This window comes from Cydia splendana, chromosome 16 (genome assembly GCF_910591565.1).
Source record: "Cydia splendana chromosome 16, ilCydSple1.2, whole genome shotgun sequence".
In the NCBI taxonomy this organism is placed as follows: Eukaryota; Metazoa; Arthropoda; class Insecta; order Lepidoptera; family Tortricidae; genus Cydia; species Cydia splendana.
In genome coordinates, this window is record NC_085975.1 from 9,140,370 (window position 1) to 9,160,150 (window position 19,781).

The 19,781-nt window shown below is 41.4% G+C and overlaps 1 protein-coding gene across 1 annotated transcript in view; it reads left to right on the forward strand.

Moving 5' to 3' along the window:
- Positions 1 to 17,725, forward strand: part of LOC134798228 (tyrosine-protein kinase hopscotch) — a 36,467-nt gene extending 18,742 nt beyond the window's left edge. Inside the window, exons 12-23 of the mRNA XM_063770601.1 lie at positions 1,655 to 1,849; positions 2,266 to 2,416; positions 4,624 to 4,762; positions 5,359 to 5,436; positions 5,943 to 6,055; positions 6,364 to 6,570; positions 8,726 to 8,878; positions 9,835 to 10,005; positions 11,689 to 11,861; positions 12,235 to 12,384; positions 14,836 to 17,191; positions 17,225 to 17,725. Coding sequence (XP_063626671.1) covers positions 1,655 to 1,849; positions 2,266 to 2,416; positions 4,624 to 4,762; positions 5,359 to 5,436; positions 5,943 to 6,055; positions 6,364 to 6,570; positions 8,726 to 8,878; positions 9,835 to 10,005; positions 11,689 to 11,861; positions 12,235 to 12,384; positions 14,836 to 14,974 — 1,669 coding nt within the window. The 3' untranslated portion in view covers positions 14,975 to 17,191; positions 17,225 to 17,725. The remainder of the gene's footprint in view (positions 1 to 1,654; positions 1,850 to 2,265; positions 2,417 to 4,623; positions 4,763 to 5,358; positions 5,437 to 5,942; positions 6,056 to 6,363; positions 6,571 to 8,725; positions 8,879 to 9,834; positions 10,006 to 11,688; positions 11,862 to 12,234; positions 12,385 to 14,835; positions 17,192 to 17,224) is intronic.
- Positions 17,726 to 19,781: the final 2,056 nt, after the last annotated feature.

The following is a 19,781-nucleotide window of genomic DNA, read 5'->3' on the forward strand; positions in this document are numbered from 1 at the left end:
TCCTTTACAGAAACCAAGTGCTACTAGGAAAGTGGGTTAGGTTAGGTTAGAACTGCGACCTTCACAGAAACCAACTGCTACTAGAAAAGTGGGTTAGGTTAGGTTAGAACTGCGACCTTTACAGAAACCAACTGCTACTAGAAAAGTGGGTTAGGTTAGGTTAGAACTGCGACCTTCGCAGAAACCAACTGCTACTAGAAAAGTGGGTTAGGTTAGAACTGCGATCTTTACAGAAACCAATTTCTACTTGAAAAGTGGGTTAGGTGAGGTTAGAACTGCGACCTTCACAGAACCCAACTGCTACTAGAAAAGTGGCTTAAGTTAGAACTGCGACCTTTACGGAAACCAACTGCTACTAGAAAAGTGGGTTAAGTTAGGTTAGAACTGCGACCTTCACAGAAACCAACTCCTACTAGAAAAATGGGTTAGGTTAGGTTAGAACTGCGACCTTCACAGAAGCCAACTGCTACTAGAAAAGTAGGTTAGGTTAGAACTGCGACCTTCACAGAAATAAACTCCTACTAGACAAAATGGGTTAGGTTAGGTTAGAACTGCAACCTGCACAGAAACCAACTGCTACCAGAATAGTGAGTTAGGTTAGGTTAGAACTGCGACCTTTACAGAAACCAACTGCTACTAGAAAAGTGGGTTAGGTTAGAACTGCGACCTTCACAGAAACCAACTGCTACTAGAAAAGTGGGTTAGGTTAGAACTGCGACCTTCACAGAAACCAACTGCTACTAGAAAAGTAGGTGTAGGTTAGGTTAGAACTGCGACCCTCCCTCCCCTAGAAACTTACTGCTTACAGAAAAGTAGGTATAGGTGAGGTTAGAACTGCGACCCCTACAGTAAATAACTGTTTTTAAGAAAGTAGGTTTAGGTTACGTTAGAACTGCTACCCCCCGTAGAAACGTAGGTACCTTTATTTATTAACAACAAATTCGGAATATCGTTATTCGGAATTTAAAAAATAGGAATCACGTCAAATCGGAATTCAAAATTTCGGAATTATGACAATTCGGAATTCGTGATATCAAAAATCGTAAATGTTAAATTCGGTGTTTCTCCCTATCGAAATTGTTATATTCGGAATTATGTGGTTCGGAATTTAAAAAATCGTCGGTTTTACTATTCGGAAATATAAAACTTCGTGGTTTTCATCGTTCGGTAATTACGACAATCGGAATTTTGATGGGTCGAGCATTTAAAAATCGGAATAATAAAATTCGATATTTTAAAATTCGGCATAAAATATTTCGGAATTATGTAGTGTACCCCATAGGGAATTGTAGAATTTAAAAGAAACAAAACCGTCATTCCATCAGGTCCTCATAACCTAACTTATGAACCCATTTTAAACTTTTAATTGAATATCCAAGATATTACAGTTATATATTTATGTATTTTACGGAACGGACCGTTTCAATAGTGTATATGTGTATGGTTTCAATGGTATTTGATGAGGTGGTGTAAAAATTCAAAGAGAAACAGTGATAAAACAAAGTTACGTTGTTTGTTTACATAGTTAGCAAGTTCTATTGAAATAGACTATAGAGTTGACTAGACAGACGCCGACGCTTAGGAGGCGCTAGTGTGGGGTCTCTCTTAATCAATACTTTATCAAATCTAAAGCTAGAATTATTTATAATGATAGGGAGCACGGTTCGACGGTGTCGGTGCTGATGCTGAAGAAGGTGTCGGCGACGCTGGCCCGCGCGCTGTGGGACCTGAGCGAGGCGGGCGTGGTGCACGGGAGCGTGCGCTGCTCGCGCCTGCTGCTGGCCGCGCGCGACTCGCGCCTGCAGGTCAAGCTCGCCGGCCCCTCGCTGCGCCGCTACACCGCGCAAGAGTAAGTGAAACATACGCTGACCCGTGAAAACGGCGGGTTTTTGGCGCTCTAATGATAACATGTTTAACATGTTGCAACTTAAGGCAGTCTCGGTCTCAGCACGAAAAATTCAACACAATTGATGGACCCGCGGAAGCGTGACCACATAATATCAACTCGGCTGCTAACGGTCGCCTAACGAGTCGATAAGGTAATGAGTTCGATAAATGAAGTAGAATAATTTTACCGACTGCGCCAAATAAAGATTGTATATGACCAATATTTTAAATTGACTCCTTGAGGTTACAGGTCTTCATTTTAATGAGTAGGAGCGAGTTTTTTCCCATGGGCATAAATAATATGGGTTAAATAAAGACAGCAAAAATAAACTATTTTAACCAACGAGCCAACAACTAGACATACAATATTTTCCACAGTGTTCACTGGATCCCGGTGGAGTTGCACTCGGACATGAGCCTGGCGCGGCGCTCGGTGGCCGCCGACATCTGGGCGTTCGCCACTACCCTGTGGGAGGTGTTCTCCTACGGCCAGTCTCCCACCGACACCAACCCCATCCTCACGGCGAGGGTAAGTTGTACACAAACAAATACATGTCTAACTTTCATTTTATATTGTCGAATTCATAAGCCACGAATTTTAGAACACCACAGTGAAGACACTAAGGCCACGTACGCAACCGCGGCGGAGCTACTGATACTGTAATTTTAAGTTCACGGCTAAGAGCGTACGACCACGCGCGCTGTCATACTAAAGTCGAAGTTCCAACCGCAAGTGCGTATGGGGCCTAAGTCTGTTACAACATACCTACGGCAGCCAAAATAATAGTCGCTCATTTACTTTCGTCTTAAACGACGCCAGTCGTCTGTTGGCAATCTTATTTCGTGCTTACAGAATCTCTAAAAGATTTACTTTTGAGTTATTATTATTATTATTCAGAGCCCACTGTGTCCCACTGCTGGGCAAAGACCTCCCCCCTCTTCTTCCACTCGTCTCTTTTTAGTACTATATCAGGCCAGCCTCTCAAGAAGGAGTCCAAGTTATCCCGCCATCGCCGACGAGGCCTTCCGGCTCCCCGGTTAGACACATGGGGCTCCCAGTCTGTTAACTTGGCCCATAATTCGTCTGGCATTCGGCAGACATGACCAGCCCAGTCCCATTTTAACTTAGACGCTTGAGTTACAGTAGCGATCAAAAGTATTTTGACAAACGAACTTCTTTCAATATGTTTATGAATAGGGTATATATTTAATCATTACGTTACGATTTTTTGTTACGTTTCCACTTAGATTACTAAAACTAAACAACAGACTTAGAATTAAAACTGATAATTTGCGCTACAGGTAGATCAAAAGTATTTTGACACTTTAATGAAATGCTTTTGCTGAACTGGCAAGACGGTTAAAAAAAAACATTTCATTAATATTTAATGGCATATCCTCTGGCTTTCCTCACAGCAGTAAATCGAGACGGCATAGAGTCCCCTAACTTCTGTATATGATCATATAGTATGTTCGCCCATTCTGACTGAAGACCTTGGAAAAAACCCCATTGTTTGAATTATTTCTGCACCTCACACTGGACGATCCAACGCTTTCTATAATACTCTATAGCATTAAGATCAGTACCTTGACTAGGCCACTCAAAAACCTAGATTTTTTTGCATTAATTCTTTAATGCAAAAAAATCTAGGCCTTTACATGACCGGATCTGTGTTTGAGGTCGTTATCATGCTGAAAAACCCAGCGAAGTGGCATATTTTCTTTTGTATATGGTATCATTTGTGTGTAGAGTAAATTTTCATATACATATCGATCCATTATCCCATCAATTCGTACGAGAGGCCCGACTCCATGGCGAGAAAAATATCGCCAAGCCATTACGTTAGGGCCACCAGTGCCACCAGGCTAGACTGGGTGGGTACCTGGTATCGCACTAGATACCATCCGACGACATTAAATTAAACTTGCTTTCGTCACTCCATAAAGTTTTTGAGCAATCGGAACTTGTCCACAACTTGTCACGAATGGCGAATGCTAATTGCGATACCTTATTCTTTGATGAAATATGTATATTTTTTTTAATGGGCGTCGACCATGTAATCCATGCTCTATTAAGAGTAGTTTAATAGTAAAAAACCTTTACGTTATAGTTTTTTTTAGTTAATTTTTAATTGTTACTGTACGCTTCCATGGGTGTTCTACTGAAATCTTTTTTATTACACGATCAGTTGTAGAAGTCGTTTTTCGAGGACAACCGCTTCTATGCTTATTTGTGATGCAGTTTCGAGCCTTGAACTGCTTATTCCAGACAGAAATCAGATTCAGTGATACACCAAAAGTCCGCGAAACCTCAGCTTGCTACTTATCTTTCTATAGTGCCGCCGCACCAGCTTCCTTGAAATCGTTCGAATATGCTTTATGTTTGGCATATTAAGAGAAGTATTCAGATGTAATGACTTCCAAAATATTTAAATTCTGCGGAACAGAGGTTCTCAAAAAAATTGTAAAAAAGAACCGTGTCTAAATACTTTTGAACCCGTAAATTGTCATTTTTTGTTGCCAAGTTTATATTTTCATTCGATGAAACTAAGTTTTTTACGTGTTTTAAGAAGCTTTTAAGCCATTGATTAAATTATCAAAAATTCATTTGAAAAAAGTAATATTTTTCATACAATACCAAAGTTATTATATTATCATTGTCAAAATACTTTTGGTCGCTACTGTAGTCACAGGCAAAATAGTGACTACTTTAATAATAGCACTTGTTTAATGCAGAGCTACGAGATGGGCGAGCGACTCATGAGGCCGGCGCGGTGCCCGAGCGAGGTGTGGGCGCTGCTGCGGCCGTGCTGGCAGCCCGACCCGCCGCGCCCGCAGGCCATCATGCGGGACATCAACCACATGCTGCACGCCGGTAAGCTGTTACCGCGTTCTAAGGGCTCATTTAGACGATGCGAGAACTCGCATGCGAGTTTCATTCATTACATTGCGGTTTTTGATCAGTCGGTTGAATTGGACGTAACCAACAGTCCGCAATGTATCTAAAATAGCATGCGAGTTCGCGCCGTTTGCGCGCAGTTTAAATCAGCCCTGTTACGTTCTGCCGTGGGTCAACGCAGGGGGTACTCGGGGAAGTGGGCAAATACGATGAGTGCGTATGCGACACAGTCGGACGTTAAGTGTTCGACCGATTCTCGAAACGTAGTCTCCATTTTCCTCTCTGTCATTATAGAAAATATTTTTACATAAAATGATGTATGTTATGCCTTCGTTTGACATTTATCGATGTATTATTCCCTTTATTTATTTTTCGTCTTAAGTTAGATTGTGTATAACATGAATATAAAAGTAAAATACAAAAGCACATAAAAAACAATAAAAAATACATATAAACACATTATAACAACCTAATCTGAAAAATAGTTAAGGTGTATGTGAAATTAGCCATAGGAAAGATGAACAATATGAACCCACGAAAGTATTAATTATAAAATTTACGTTTTATTGCAGAATACGTACCTGTACATCAATATGAAGAACCAAAGATTTCTCTAGACAACAACATGGACCACGCAGATACTGTTTCAAGTAAGTCTCACAGAAAACCGTTATCGTGCCATTTGCTTTCATTTATTTGTCTTTCAGTTTCTGTTTAGTTTTCTTGATTAGCAATTCAATTAGCAATTTGTTTCTTCCAATGTCAATTAATAGCCAAAGTTTCAAATATGCCAGTTGAATTGCTAAATTCACACTTGTCTTCAAAGGGCCTAATGACGTCCGCTAGGCGTCGCGGGTGCACGGTGCGCGCGCACGCATGCGGGTGGCATTGTAGGTTAAATTCGTCGCACGCATCCGCGCCAGTTACCATAAAAATAGTTCTACGGCTACTACGGACCATATTTTCACGGGTTCGGATCGGATTCGGATCGGACGTAGTGCGGAACCGCTCTTAGCCTTGGCCATACTATTTTTTGTTAACCCGTTCACCCGCTCCAGCTAGCGCCCTAAATCGTAAACTTTCAAGATTCTTGTCGGATTGGTGTTCGGCCTAGTTTTTTTCTACAGCAATAACATACATGAAACATTATTTTTAGGTGACAGATTCATTCCGAGCGAGAGCGACGCCGGCAGCAACAAATCGTTGATATCGGAGGACAGCAGCGTGCAGTCTATGAACGGAACGCTCTCCGAACAGTACAATAATTCGGTTAGTACAAACATATGACATCTTTATGAAATAGCTGTTGGTCACACACATTTCACATTCTAATTAGCTTTTAACAACTACTATGGTCTACATTTTCACTTGGAATTTGTTCACGATCACGACGCCAAACTCTCGACGTATCAGCGCGCGTGTATTTTCCGAAAACAGAGAATTGATTTGTTATATAACGGACCATCGGTTTTAATATCCTCTAAATTTGCTCCACATAGCTCCACATATTCAATTCAATAAAACGTAGTATAAAACAAGTCGTAGTATGGTTGTTGAGGTGTGTTAACTGTGTGCAGTTCGGCGACAGCCTGCGCTTCAACTCGCTGGGGTCGCTGGGGCTGCCGTACGGGCTGCGCGGCGGCGCGTCGGCGCGCTCGCTGAGCTCCGCGGGTGGCGCGGGCGCGGCGCTGGACGAGCTGCCCGGCGCGCAGCCGCGCCTCATGGAGTCCATCGTCAGCCAGGGCAAGACCTACCTCGTCACGCTCAACCGGAGGATCGGCAGCGTGAGTCCACACACTACACTACACTACACTACACTACACCGTCGCTGTTCCATTGCGCTCGCTGTCGCATTGTTCCCCCCTTAGAGCATTTAGTAACTGGAGACGCCTTGGCTGTCATTTTCTGTTCAAAACAGTCTGCCGGTATTTGCGGGGGAGGGGTACGTCAAATGTATGGCTATTTGTACATGATTGGTACGTAACGTACAAATAGCAATGTCAGATAAACGTCAGTCCATACAAAAGTTTGCACAATTGTGCAAGGTTTTGGGCAGAGGGGCCTCTTAAAGGCGACTACAGTTATTAAATGCTCTAAGGTTCCCCCCTCCGTCACATATCTAGGTCGAGAGTCGAGTAAAAACAAACAAGACACAGGTGTACCATCCCTTTCTTGATGCTATTCATAACCTTATGGGCCGCTCTGTTGCCCATCTTTCTGGATAAACTTAAAAGACTGAATTTTCAGTGACTTAAATAAAATTCCGAATGAAAGTTCCTTAATGTTGACACTAACAAACACAGTCACTCATCAATCATAAATATTCTAATATAATAGAATTACTTGGCAATCATTCTAGTTACTATAAACAATTTACGACAAAGTCATCTCGCTCGAATCTGGACTTCTGGACCACCCCAACTGGGAAAGTCCTCCTCCACCTTAGAGAAGCCCACAGCCATAATACCCCTACTACTTACTCTATACGTATGTAGTTTTGTGTTCCTAATGGTGACTAAGGCTGAATACTTAAGCTTGTAGAATTGGCAACGCGCGTGTAACTCCACTAAAGTTGGCAGTGGCTTCTTAACATTAGGCGGTCCGCATGCTTGTTTACCACCGTCGTGGTATAAAATAACTGTTTGGACAACGAGCTGTAGGTATTTTTTTCGTGTTACAAAGTTGCTGAAATATGGTGTAAACGGCAGTCTTCTAGATTTTATTAAGTCTTTTCTGAAGAATAGGGAACAGGTGGTGTCGGTGGATGGAGGTGTGACCAAGTCTGAAATGAGGATGCTTGATGATTGTTCTGTTCCTCAAGGTTCATCGGTAGGAAATTTCCTGTTCCTTGTCATGGTCAACGACCTCATTGGCTTGTTCCCAGGGGGTGACTTTGTAATGTACGCGGATGACGGTTGCGCTGTTGTTGCCGGAGAGACATTTAATGATCTAAAGGAGAAAATCACATATACTTTAGTAAAATTGGTAAATTGGTTTGAAGTAAATGGCTTTGTGATAAATCTCGATAAAACGTTGATTATCCATTTTTGGCTAAGCGGTATTTATCAAACTCCCCTTGACATTGAAATCAACAACGTAAAATTGCCACAGGTACATGATACGAGATTTTTAGGTTTTCAATTTGACTGTGGATTAAAATGGGATAAGCACATAGACTTACTTACCGGTCGATTGGCTCAGGCATCTTTCGCGCTGTCACGTCTTTCTCCTACCCTCTCTTGTGAAAATGTCCGCATGGCATATTATGCTTACGTAAACTCCATTATTCAGTATGGAATTGACCTGTGGGGCCTGGCCGCTGATAGAGAAAGGGTTTTTGTGTTACAAAAGAGAGCCGTTAGGATATTGGCTGGGGTTCCGCCTTTTACTCCGACGAAACAATACTTCCAAAAACTTAAAATTCTGACGGTCCCTAGTTTATTCATTCTGGAAGTTGCGAAATATATGTGGAAGCACAAGGGTGAATTTGAAATGCGACGCCCAGAACAAAGAAAAACGGGAAGAGATGTTAAAGCGGTATTTGCGCGATTAGCGAAAGCATCCAACTCATTGAGGGTAGTTGGCGTAAAAATATTCAATAGCTTGAGCCCGGAAATCAAAGAGGCAACTTCTTATGAGATGTTTGTCAGTAAACTCAAAAACTATTTAATTGACAAAGCCTTTTATAGTATTAATGAATTTTATGGACATTGATTATATAATTATTTTAAGAATTTATTTTGTGGGTATTAATATTGTGTAATATTTTTTCTTTAAATTAATTGACGTGTGTGTTGTTTTAGGTTTAATTAGTTTTAGATGTGTGTGTGTGTTTTTATTCTTTGTATTTTATTGACATGTACGTTTACACCGTATTAAACGAATTGAATTGAATTGAATTGAATTGATACCTAATAAAATATTCATTATGTTATACAGGGTAACTACGGGCACGTGTTCAAGGGCGTGATGGAGTGCGACAACCAGGAGTCGGACCGCAAGGAGGTGGCGGTGAAGAAGCTCACGCGCAACGCCGCCGAGCGCAACTCCACGCTCTACGAGGACTTCAAGAACGAACTCGAGATCATGAAGGTAATTATACAGGGTAACTACGGGCCCGTGTTAAAGGGCGTGATGGAGTGCGACAACCAGGAGTCGGACCGCAAGGAGGTGGCGGTGAAGCTCACGCGCAACGCCGCCGAGCGCAACTCCACGCTCTACGAGGACTTCAAGAACGAGCTCGAGATCATGAAGGTAATTATACAGGGTAACTACGGGCACGTGTTCAAGGGCGTGATGGAGTGCGCCAACCAGGAGTCGGACCGCAAGGAGGTGGCGGTGAAGCTCACGCGCAACGCCGCCGAGCGCAACTCCACGCTCTACGAGGACTTCAAGAATGAACTGGAGACCATGAAGGTAATTATACAGGGTAACTACGGCACGTGTTCAAGGGCGTGATGGAGTGCAGTTATTCATAAACGTCTGTCATTGTGACTTATGTATTTGTAAGATAGGGATAAAACATAATTAAACTAATTCAGGCTCGTAAAGTTTTATGAATAAGGGGGTTATTCTTTCAATTTCTCTGATTTCTTATTTATAGTTCAATATTAAAGCTTCTATGTTTTCGTTGTACTATTACGTTTTAGGTTTGTTTAATAAACCAATATGCAATTCGGATTTGGTTAGGTCAGTGGTCGGTAAACTTTTAAAGAGAGGAGTTAATCGCAAACGAACCGATCTACATCTTGAACTCGAAGTTGCAGGCCTGGTTGGCGACCTCTGGGTTAGGTAATTACCATATTAATGCATATAATCAAGCGATATTAAAACCACGTTTCCCTTTCAGTCCCTGGTGCACGTGAACATCGTGGAGATCCTCGGGTACTCGTGGGCGGGCGGCGACGTGCTCATCGTGATGGAGTACCTGGAGGAGGGCTCGCTCAACTACTACCTCAAGTTCCAGGGCGACAAGCTGCGCACCGCGCACCTGCTCAAGTACTGCCTCGACATCGCTTCTGTGAGTACTGGGACTATCTATGTTTCAGTCCCTGGTGCACGTGAACATTGTGGAGATCCTCGGCTACTCGTGGTCGGGCGGCGACGTGCTCATCGTGATGGAGTACCTCGAAGAGGGCTCGCTCAACTACTACCTCAAGTTCCAGGGCGACAAGCTGCGCACCGCGCACCTGCTCAAGTACTGTCTCGACATCGCCTCTGTGAGTACTGGTACTATCTATCTTTCAGTCACTGGTGCACGTGAACATCGTGGAGATCCTCGGGTACTCGTGGGCGGGCGGCGACGTGCTCATCGTGATGGACTACCTGGAGGAGGGCTCGCTCAACTACTACCTCAAGTTCCAGGGCGACAAGCTGCGCACCGCGCACTTGCTCAAGTACTGCCTCGACATCGCTTCTGTGAGTACTGGGACTATGGATCTTTCAGTCCCTGGTGCACGTGAACATCGTGGAGATCCTCGGCTACTCGTGGGCGGGCGGCGACGTGCTCATCGTGATGGAGTACCTGGAGGAGGGCTCGCTCAACTACTACCTCAAGTTCCAGGGCGACAAGCTGCGCACCGCGCACCTGCTCAAGTACTGCCTCGACATCGCTTCTGTGAGTACTGGGACTATGTATCTTTCAGTCCCTGGTGCACGTGAACATCGTGGAGATCCTCGGCTACTCGTGGGCGGGCGGCGACGTGCTCAACGTGATGGAGTACCTGGAGGAGGGCTCGCTCAACTACTACCTCAAGTTCCAGGGCGACAAGCTGCGCACCGCGCACCTGCTCAAGTACTGCCTCGACATCGCTTCTGTGAGTACTGGGACTATGGATCTTTCAGTCCCTGGTGCACGTGAACATCGTGGAGATCCTCGGCTACTCGTGGGCGGGCGGCGACGTGCTCATCGTGATGGAGTACCTGGAGGAGGGCTCGCTCAACTACTACCTCAAGTTCCAGGGCGACAAGCTGCGCACCGCGCACCTGCTCAAGTACTGCCTCGACATCGCTTCTGTGAGTACTGGGACTATGTATCTTTCAGTCCCTGGTGCACGTGAACATCGTGGAGATCCTCGGCTACTCGTGGGCGGGCGGCGACGTGCTCATCGTGATGGAGTACCTGGAGGAGGGCTCGCTCAACTACTACCTCAAGTTCCGGGGCGACAAACTGCGCACCGCGCACCTGCTCAAGTACTGCCTCGACATCGCCTCTGTGAGTACTGGGACTATGTATCTTTCAGTCCCTGGTGCACGTGAACATCGTGGAGATCCTCGGCTACTCGTGGGCGGGCGGCGACGTGCTCATCGTGATGGAGTACCTGGAGGAGGGCTCGCTCAACTACTACCTCAAGTTCCAGGGCGACAAGCTGCGCACCGCGCACCTGCTCAAGTACTGCCTCGACATCGCCTCTGTGAGTACTGGTACCTTTATTTCAATTATTAACACATTTATAATTCCAATTCAAAAACTTACGACTGTCACAACGTTTTATTTATTCTACTTGCCCGCCTCGCAGATGTGTTTTATAATGATAATCACACTTCGCGCACGGCAATAGCGTTCTATATTGTTTGTTCGCGTTTGTGATATGTTGTATTATGTGGTATAAAAGTTTAAAAAGAAAGCAATTTCATATTGCACAATATGGGCGAAGGCAAGTGTTTTAGTAGGGAAAACGACGCGAGCGGAGAATTCCCTTTCTTAAGACTAACTTACAATATTCTAAACTGTCCTCTTTTCAACACTTTTACTTTTACAAATTTCCATTGAGCCTTAGGTATCGCTTTCCCTTCCAGTCGCTTCATAGCCGGTCTTCGATTCTTTGAGCTATCCACAACCCTACCCTGATTACTAAATTTCAACAATACTGCCAGTCATACTAAAGAACGGTCTCTTCTAGGGCATGGACCACGTGTCCTCGAAAGGAATCGTGCACCGCGACCTGGCGACGCGCAACATCCTCGTGGTGAACAAGTACCACGTGAAGATCTCCGACTTCGGGCTCGCGCGGATCCTGCCGCGGGAGGAGGATAACTACCGGCTCAAGACGCTGAGGCTTCTGCCCGTCAACTGGTCAGTGACAAGTGGAAACTACAAATAAATTATTTATCATATCATCTCACGTACACGGACAATGCGGTGAATCGGCACAGAAATACACATTAATATTGTTTATAAAAAGTAACTGAAGTCATTTTAGTTTTTTTTTTTAAGTTTGATTCAGCAGTTCACGTCTTTTACCTATTTCATTTGATTTTATTTGATACTTAAACCTCGATTTAAACTTTATTGCTTTGTACTACAGACTGAAAAATAAAAAATTTCTAACGAATGCATTGCCGTTGCACCCGTGCACTTGAAGATTACAAGAACACAGTTAACAGCCTGCTATCTTCAAGTGACTTTCATTAGTAGTTAAAATAAAATAAATTTTTAATTTATATAGGTACGCCCCCGAGTCTGCTGTGAAACCGTACAGTTTCTCGACGAAGAGCGACGTCTGGTCTTACGGCGTGACGGCGTGGGAGATATTCACGCGCGCGGCCGTCGAAGTGCCCAAGTTTGACGACGAGCGGCCCCTGGAGAGAGCCTCCTGGTGAGTCTGATAGAGGAGTTTATTGTTCCTGTAGGTTACTTATGAAGAGCGACGTGTGTTCGTACGGTGTGACGACGTGGGAGATATTCACGCGCGCAGCCGTCGAAGTGCCCAAGTTTGACGACGAGCGGTCCCTGGAGAGAGCCTCCTGGTGAGTCCAATAGGCGAGTTTATTGTTCCTGTAGGTTACTTAAGAAGAGCGACGTGTGTTCGTCCGGTGTGACGACGTGGGAGATATTCACGCGAGCAGCCGTAGAAGTACCCAAGTTTGACGACGAGCGGCCCCTGGAGAGAGCCTCCTGGTGAGTCCAATAGACGAGTTTATTGTTCCTGTAGGTTACCTATGAAGAGCGACGTGTGTTCGTCCGGTGTGACGACGTGGGAGATATTCACGCGCGCGGCCGTCGAAGTGCCCAAGTTTGGAGGGAGCTTCTTGGTGAGTCCATGAACTGAATTGATCTTGTAGGTTACCTATAAGTTTGAACGAGCGCCCCCCCAGAGAGAGGACCGTCCCGGAGTAGGCTATGCTGTGCGACGTGCGGTCGTACGGCGTAATGATGTGGAAAATATGCACGAGAGCCTTGTATACGCACATAATCGGTGGTAAAGTAATACCTACTGCGACAACAGTGCAACAGGTGGACGTAACTGTGATTCAACATTTCTAAACTAGTTCGCTATCCTGGCCATAAAACCTTGTAAAATATTTTTGAAGTTTCATCCAAATTGATATTAACCTCCAGAGCCTGAAAACAAAATAAATATTTAGGCATTATCTAAAAAAAGTTACAAATAAGACAAAACTCCGTATACTTAAATATTAAAAAACAAAATTATCTTCAAATTCATATTTTTACATTATTTTTCTGTAATTATGTTTGAATATACCTATGTCGTAATAGTACCTATGGCGGTTGACGCTTACGTGGCATAGTAGCGCATTAGTATTGCAGCGTTGTTGATAATAGCATAAGCGCCGACCGCCATTTTAATTAATGCTACTTAATTCTAAGAAATGTCATCTAAAGCCCCGTCTCCATATCGCGCGGCAAACTATCGAACATTTTGGCTCGCGAGGTAGCTCGATCTCAGATCGAGTTGGCTCGCGCGGCAGCCCGGTATCCATTGCGCGCGGCTGCCTCGCGAGCCAATGTTCGATAGTTTGGTATCGTCTTGGGTCGTCCCATTCGTTTTTCGTCAAGTTCTTAAATTAGTCCTATTTTGCTTTCGTCACTCATTCTACAGTCGTCACAATCGTCGGTGGATTTCAATGTAGAATGCGTGACGAAAGCAGAATAGGACTAATTTAAGAACTTGACGAAAAACAAATGGGACGACCCAAGACGATACCGATAGTTTGCCGCGCGACATGGAGACGGGGCTTTAGACTGTCATAACGTAGGTAAATATTAGGGACATAAACCTACTTGGCATTCTACTACATAATTCTTATCTTGTTTCTCCTTCTTCCTCGCGCTATCCCGGCATTTTGCCACGGCTCATGGGAGCCTGGGGTCCGCTTGACAACTAATCCCAAGAATTGACGTAGGCACTAGTTTTTACGAAAGCGACTGCCATCTGACCTTACAACCCAGTGGGGAAACTAGGCCTTATTGGGATTAGCCCGATTTCCTCACGATGTTTTCCTTCACCGAAAAGCGACTGGTAAATATCAACTGATATTTCGTAAGTACATAAGTTCCGAAAAACTCATTGGTACGAGCCGGGGTTTGAACCCGCGACCTCCGGATTGAAAGTCGCACGCTCTTACCGCTAGGCCACCAGCGCTTCTTCTTAATTCTTATTTTGTTTATTAATACAAATTTAATTTTTAAGTTATTTTTGTCACTAAAAATATTCATAAACTTTTATTGAATAGCCACTACAGCTTAAAATATCGCTACTTTATGATAACGGGATTTATAATATCATTTTCACGCTTAACGTGACCCAATAAAGTATCATGTAATAGGATTATGCATAATAACTATAATAACGATATGAAATCAAATAACTTTAAATATCAGCTTACTATGTAAACGACGTAATACTGTTATTGGTTATGGATTTATGACATTGCATTTGCTCTTGCAATATTCGCTCACTGGGAGTGTAGGATCCCAGTTTCTAGGGTTGTAGTCTTAACGCGCCGTAGTTAAATAACAATAAAAAGTTATCGATAATTTCGATCAAAAATTATATCGAGCAAAAGTTGTTTAATCAGGTTTCGAATCGATAAAGTTACTAGAGAAGGCCTCAAGATTGTAATTCATATTTTTGGCAACCTTATTATGATCATAAAAGCGATACAATTTTTCAAAACGCTGCTAGCTGAACGCACTGCACCTTAAGTCATTGACTGGAAGAGCATATCTTGTTTTATTGCGTCATATATAAATGTAAACCTTTAATAAGTTGCAAAGTACAATGATTTGTTTCTGTTTGTCTCAGTTTCCCCAACCCGAAAGACTGCCCCTGGGAGCTATACGAGCACCTCATGAAGATCTGTTGGAAGCTCGACCCCAAGCAGCGGCCGACGTTCATCAACCTCGTGCACACTTGCAAGCGCTTCATGGAAGAGTACAAATGAGGTACTGCGTCATAGCTAGGCCGAAAGGTAACGATTAAACCATATAGGGGTCGCCTATTGCGATGTATATAAACCACATGCAACTGACCAAATAGATGTGCTGTTAACACATTCGCTCCCATATAACTAAAAAACAGACAACAGCATTTTAGTAATTATATGGCTATTAAGGGCTATTGTTGAAGCGCACCATTGTTTGCTTGACTGAACAAGTCTATTCTTTCAGTTGCCTGTTGAGTAGGTGCGGTAAAGGAGATTTATGCGATTGTCATACTGTATACCAAATTGATGTAGTTGAGCAACTGCAGCACTTGAATTTTTATGTATATGACAAATTTTGCCTCACTTGCCTTTGGAAGATCGTTTGGTGTTCTTATTTTGAGTGTACGGGAGGAAACGTGCAATTATGTTTTTTTTCTATCATATAAGCGCTCTAATTTTATATTTTAACATAGCACATTAAATCATCTTTTGGTTTGTTACATTCTGCTCCGAAGTTGTTTGTCAGACTTCAAATGCTTGCCGACTCGTAATCAGAAATGATAATTTTGAATGAAAAGTCGTATAATGGACAGGTAGGAAGAGTGTTGCTCACAAAAAAGACACGGTAACAGAACAGCAGCAGCTCAAGCAAGTCTGCTGCAAATTACCGAAAATATATCGAAATTATAGTGTTCGTTAAAACAATAAAAGTATATATTACAAAAATTTTGGAATTCGAAAATAACGTGTTCTGATAATGTAGTAGTTTATTAACATGTACCTCATGTTTCGTGTTATTGTGTCTCTTTCATGAATGACTAAACGGGTAAATCATCGTTATCATGTATAATGTTATGTTGTATTATATATTGTAATAACGACGCGATCATTATTTCATTCAACGACGCGTGCTCTAAGTTATACATTTTTATAAGTAATGATCATATTGTGGTTCCTGAAAGCATTTTCATCTGTATCTTTTTCATAGTTTCATTTTATACTTTTTGTAGTCTTATTTATTTGTAAGTGATTTTACTCATATTGTTTTATTGATTTAACGAGAGAAAGTTGGCGAGATAATGGTTGCAATATAATTTTAATGTTTTATAAGATCTAATTGTTAACATAATTTTAATATTTGACTCTAGGATAGTTTATGGATTGAAGGCTTAGTGCTTTTGCTGCTTTCGATATTAGTAAAGTTAAAAAAAATATCGCACTTTTGCCTTAATTCAGTGCGAAGAGTTGCCTACTTTTTGGCCTTTTATTTACTATTTCCTCGTAAAATGGAATAATGCAAGCCAAGAGGTATAATAATTCACGATAAGCAACGAAAAGAGTTTTCGTTTTCCATCACATTGTCACCTCTATCTGTTTTCATTGGAAGGTGGAAGTATTAAAGGTCCAAAACCAACAACTTGACTGCGTTTGCCAAGTTTAATGTGTAGTATAATGGATTTTAAACAATTTATTGCACTCGTGTGTAATTGTTCTGTATTTATAAATCTAATTGGTTAGGTACCTATTTACAAAATTAAAATTGGCAGCCAGAGGGACGATTTCTGTTTTATTATAATAATAAACAAACAGCAAACACACCCCAATGCGCAAACATAGTAACGTATACTTTCGTGTAATATCAAGTCAAAGCGTCACGAGAAATGGAATAGAAATCCCTGATGCATCTAATGAGGACAGATATGTGTCAATTTATTCATGATTCCTCTAGGGAACCCTATGCCTAGCTCAGATCGAATCTTGCATCTATGTTCCATGTAATCCTGTAATCTAGTGTTGAAGCAGCAGAAAGTATCTAAAATTAACCGGAAATGTTTGCTAAAGAGCTTGGATACTGTACAAATTATGTAATTATTAAACTACTAGAGTACGTTAATTATTAAATACGCAATGTATGTTTTGAGAAGCTTATTATAGACTAGAGTCCCAGTACAGGGAAATAATAACAGGTGTTTTCAAGGGTAAATGAAATGATATCTCTTTTTTTTTGTTAGCCTGGTTTAGTGTCCCACTGCTGGGCAAAGGCCTCCCCTCCTTTCCTCCACTCCACCCTATCGTTTGTACGTTCCCGCCAATCCGGATTAAATGCGTCCAAGTCGTTTTTAATATCTCAATATGTTTTCGAAATAATTTAGAACGAAAGGTTATTCTTTTAAAGGTTAAAAACCCTACCCTACAATCCGAGGAGCTTGTCTGCCAAGTGTGTTTGTCTTAAATGTTTTAATGTTGATGAAGAAAGTATGCTAACAGCCTAACACGATTCATTCGTACCTAAACCTGCGATGTTCTAGTCTATGAAAAGTTTCTTAAGTAATACTATTAAATTTTGCTAGTCCAATTGTACTAGACAAATCTCTGCAGTCATCGTAAGAATAATTTTAACCACATTTTACCCTCATAGCGTGATCAGTCTGAATTTTCATTTCCTAAGAAAACAATCTTTACTGTGTGTGTCATATATTCATAAACATGTACAGTTGAGTTCAAAAACATGTTTACAAGCCAACGTTATAAAAATATATTTGCACGCTTCTAAGACACTGACAATACTGTCGCGTAAATATATTTTTGGAACGTTAGCTTGAAAAGATGTTTGTAAACTGGACTGTAGGTACAATTGAAGTTTTATCCTTAGAAATATTTTTGTTTTACGCATAGGTATACGCAGTATATTTTTAAAATGGAGATAATCTGTACTGTCAGATAAAATATATAAACGACGATGATGTAGAGTCGCCTTCAGATATATCGGAGCGGCCAAGGTGATCACAAATATCTGAACACGCACTCTCTTGTCAAGGCCTTAGAGTGCGTGTTCAGATATTTTTGAGCACCTCGGGCGCTCCGATATATTTGATGGCGACTGTACGCACGTAATTGCAATTGTTTTAACGATGAAGTTGTCCCAGAAATTAGCGATGTAGCAAAAGTCAGACTGGTCACACTAAACATGAAATAATGATACCAAAGATGTTATTAAAAGATCATTTAGTTACAAATATAGTTAGAACAATTTATTTTTAAAATGATATTAAGTATATTATTAGTACTATAGTTTACAATGCTGCAAATTGCTGATATCGTGAGCGTTATTATATGTTAGATAAGCTTTAAAACGTAATCTTTAACGTAAGTGCGTTATGGTGAAAATTTTATGACCTTCATGCATTGGTCAACCATAAATTTTTGCAAATGTTTAAATTACCTTTAAAAATGTCATAGTCTTGTCGGGATTAAGTATATTAGAATTTTGAAGCAGAGACTGAAAAAAAAAAAACGAATACGGTGCTAAAAGTAGCGCAATTTGGGCCTTATATTACATTGTTGATCGTTTCGAGGTTAAGAGTGGAAGTAATGAAGGTGCGGTAAAGATATGTATTACGCGGGAGGCGTTGCGATGTTCTTATATACAGTCAGCACCAGAAGTTGCTAAGCAGGCGAGGTGTTCAAAATGACTTTGACACGCTCTTATTCTCTTAACAATAAAGTCGCCTCAAGATCATTTTGAACACCTGGCCCGCTTAGCAACTTCTGCTGCTGACTGTACCAGCGTGCTATAATTATGAATTTCTATTGTACTAGTTGGAAGTTAGTCGGAGATTAAAATTAGTTAGTTCGAAGTGACATTTGGGCCTAACATTGTTTGATTAAGGATCGCAGTTAGTGACAACAGAAGGAGAAAATCGTAGTGAAACAAATGGTTCTTAAGGACTTAAGAGATGGGAACAAAAGATCTCGTAGCCGTTAGCAGTCGCAAATGTTTAGGAGTAATAACATTTTCAGAGTTCCTCAAGATGTATGAACGTTTATGTAAACGTCATATTTTCATTGAAGGTTGTAGGCATTTTCTAAACAAGCTTAAATCAGCTTCAATCAATCATTTCAAGAACGGCATTTTCGACATAGCAATAAACATGAACATGTCTGCTCTATATTATAGTGTAGCTGAAAAAAACTAGCGTCGTATGTATAACTCCGCTTCATTTAAAATTTTGCTAGAAAGTATAAGGACATGTTTATTTCAATATAAATAAAAGGTACATTTTTTTAATAATTTTTGGTACAACATTTTGTGTCCCTAGCTACGTTGATGCTTCCAGAAATTTAAGTAGATATATGTATACAATGTATAGTGTATACATGGTTATGTGTTTGAGAGATATTAGTTCAATAGAAACCACTGTTTAAAACTAAATTTGTCAATTAAATGCTTGAATTAATCGAAATTCAACGAAAACTTGATCTTGTGACTCCGGTGTTTTATAACATATAGCGTCCAATGATAAAAGTACCTAAATGTATGTAAATACGTAACTCTGTCTTTTGGCCGTTGAATCAAACGAGCGTTTTGTATTAGGTATATTTTGCAGTTAAATAATACGCGTAAAATTCGTTAATTATTAAGTGATAATGATAAGAAGGCGATGAAGTTTCTTTCAGTGTAAAATAACATAGAAGTGATTGAGTAAAAAATATAATGACTACCCATTGACTACCTATTTCAACTACCGTCGTGTGGTTAATGTTTAGGTACTACCTTATTGTGAATCTCATACCTAAATTTCAAGTCAAAGTATTTGGCACTGATATATTTTTTTAAACAAATGCTTTAAAAATGGTATACTTTCAACTTAGAGCATTTAATAACTGAAGTCGCCTTTAAGAACTTACCTCTCTGCCGAAAAACTTGCACAATTGTGCAAACTTTTGTATGGACTGACATGGCTATTTGTACGTTACGTACAAATCATGTAGAAATAGCAATACATTTGACGTCCCCTCCCCCGCAAAAATCGGCAGACTGTTT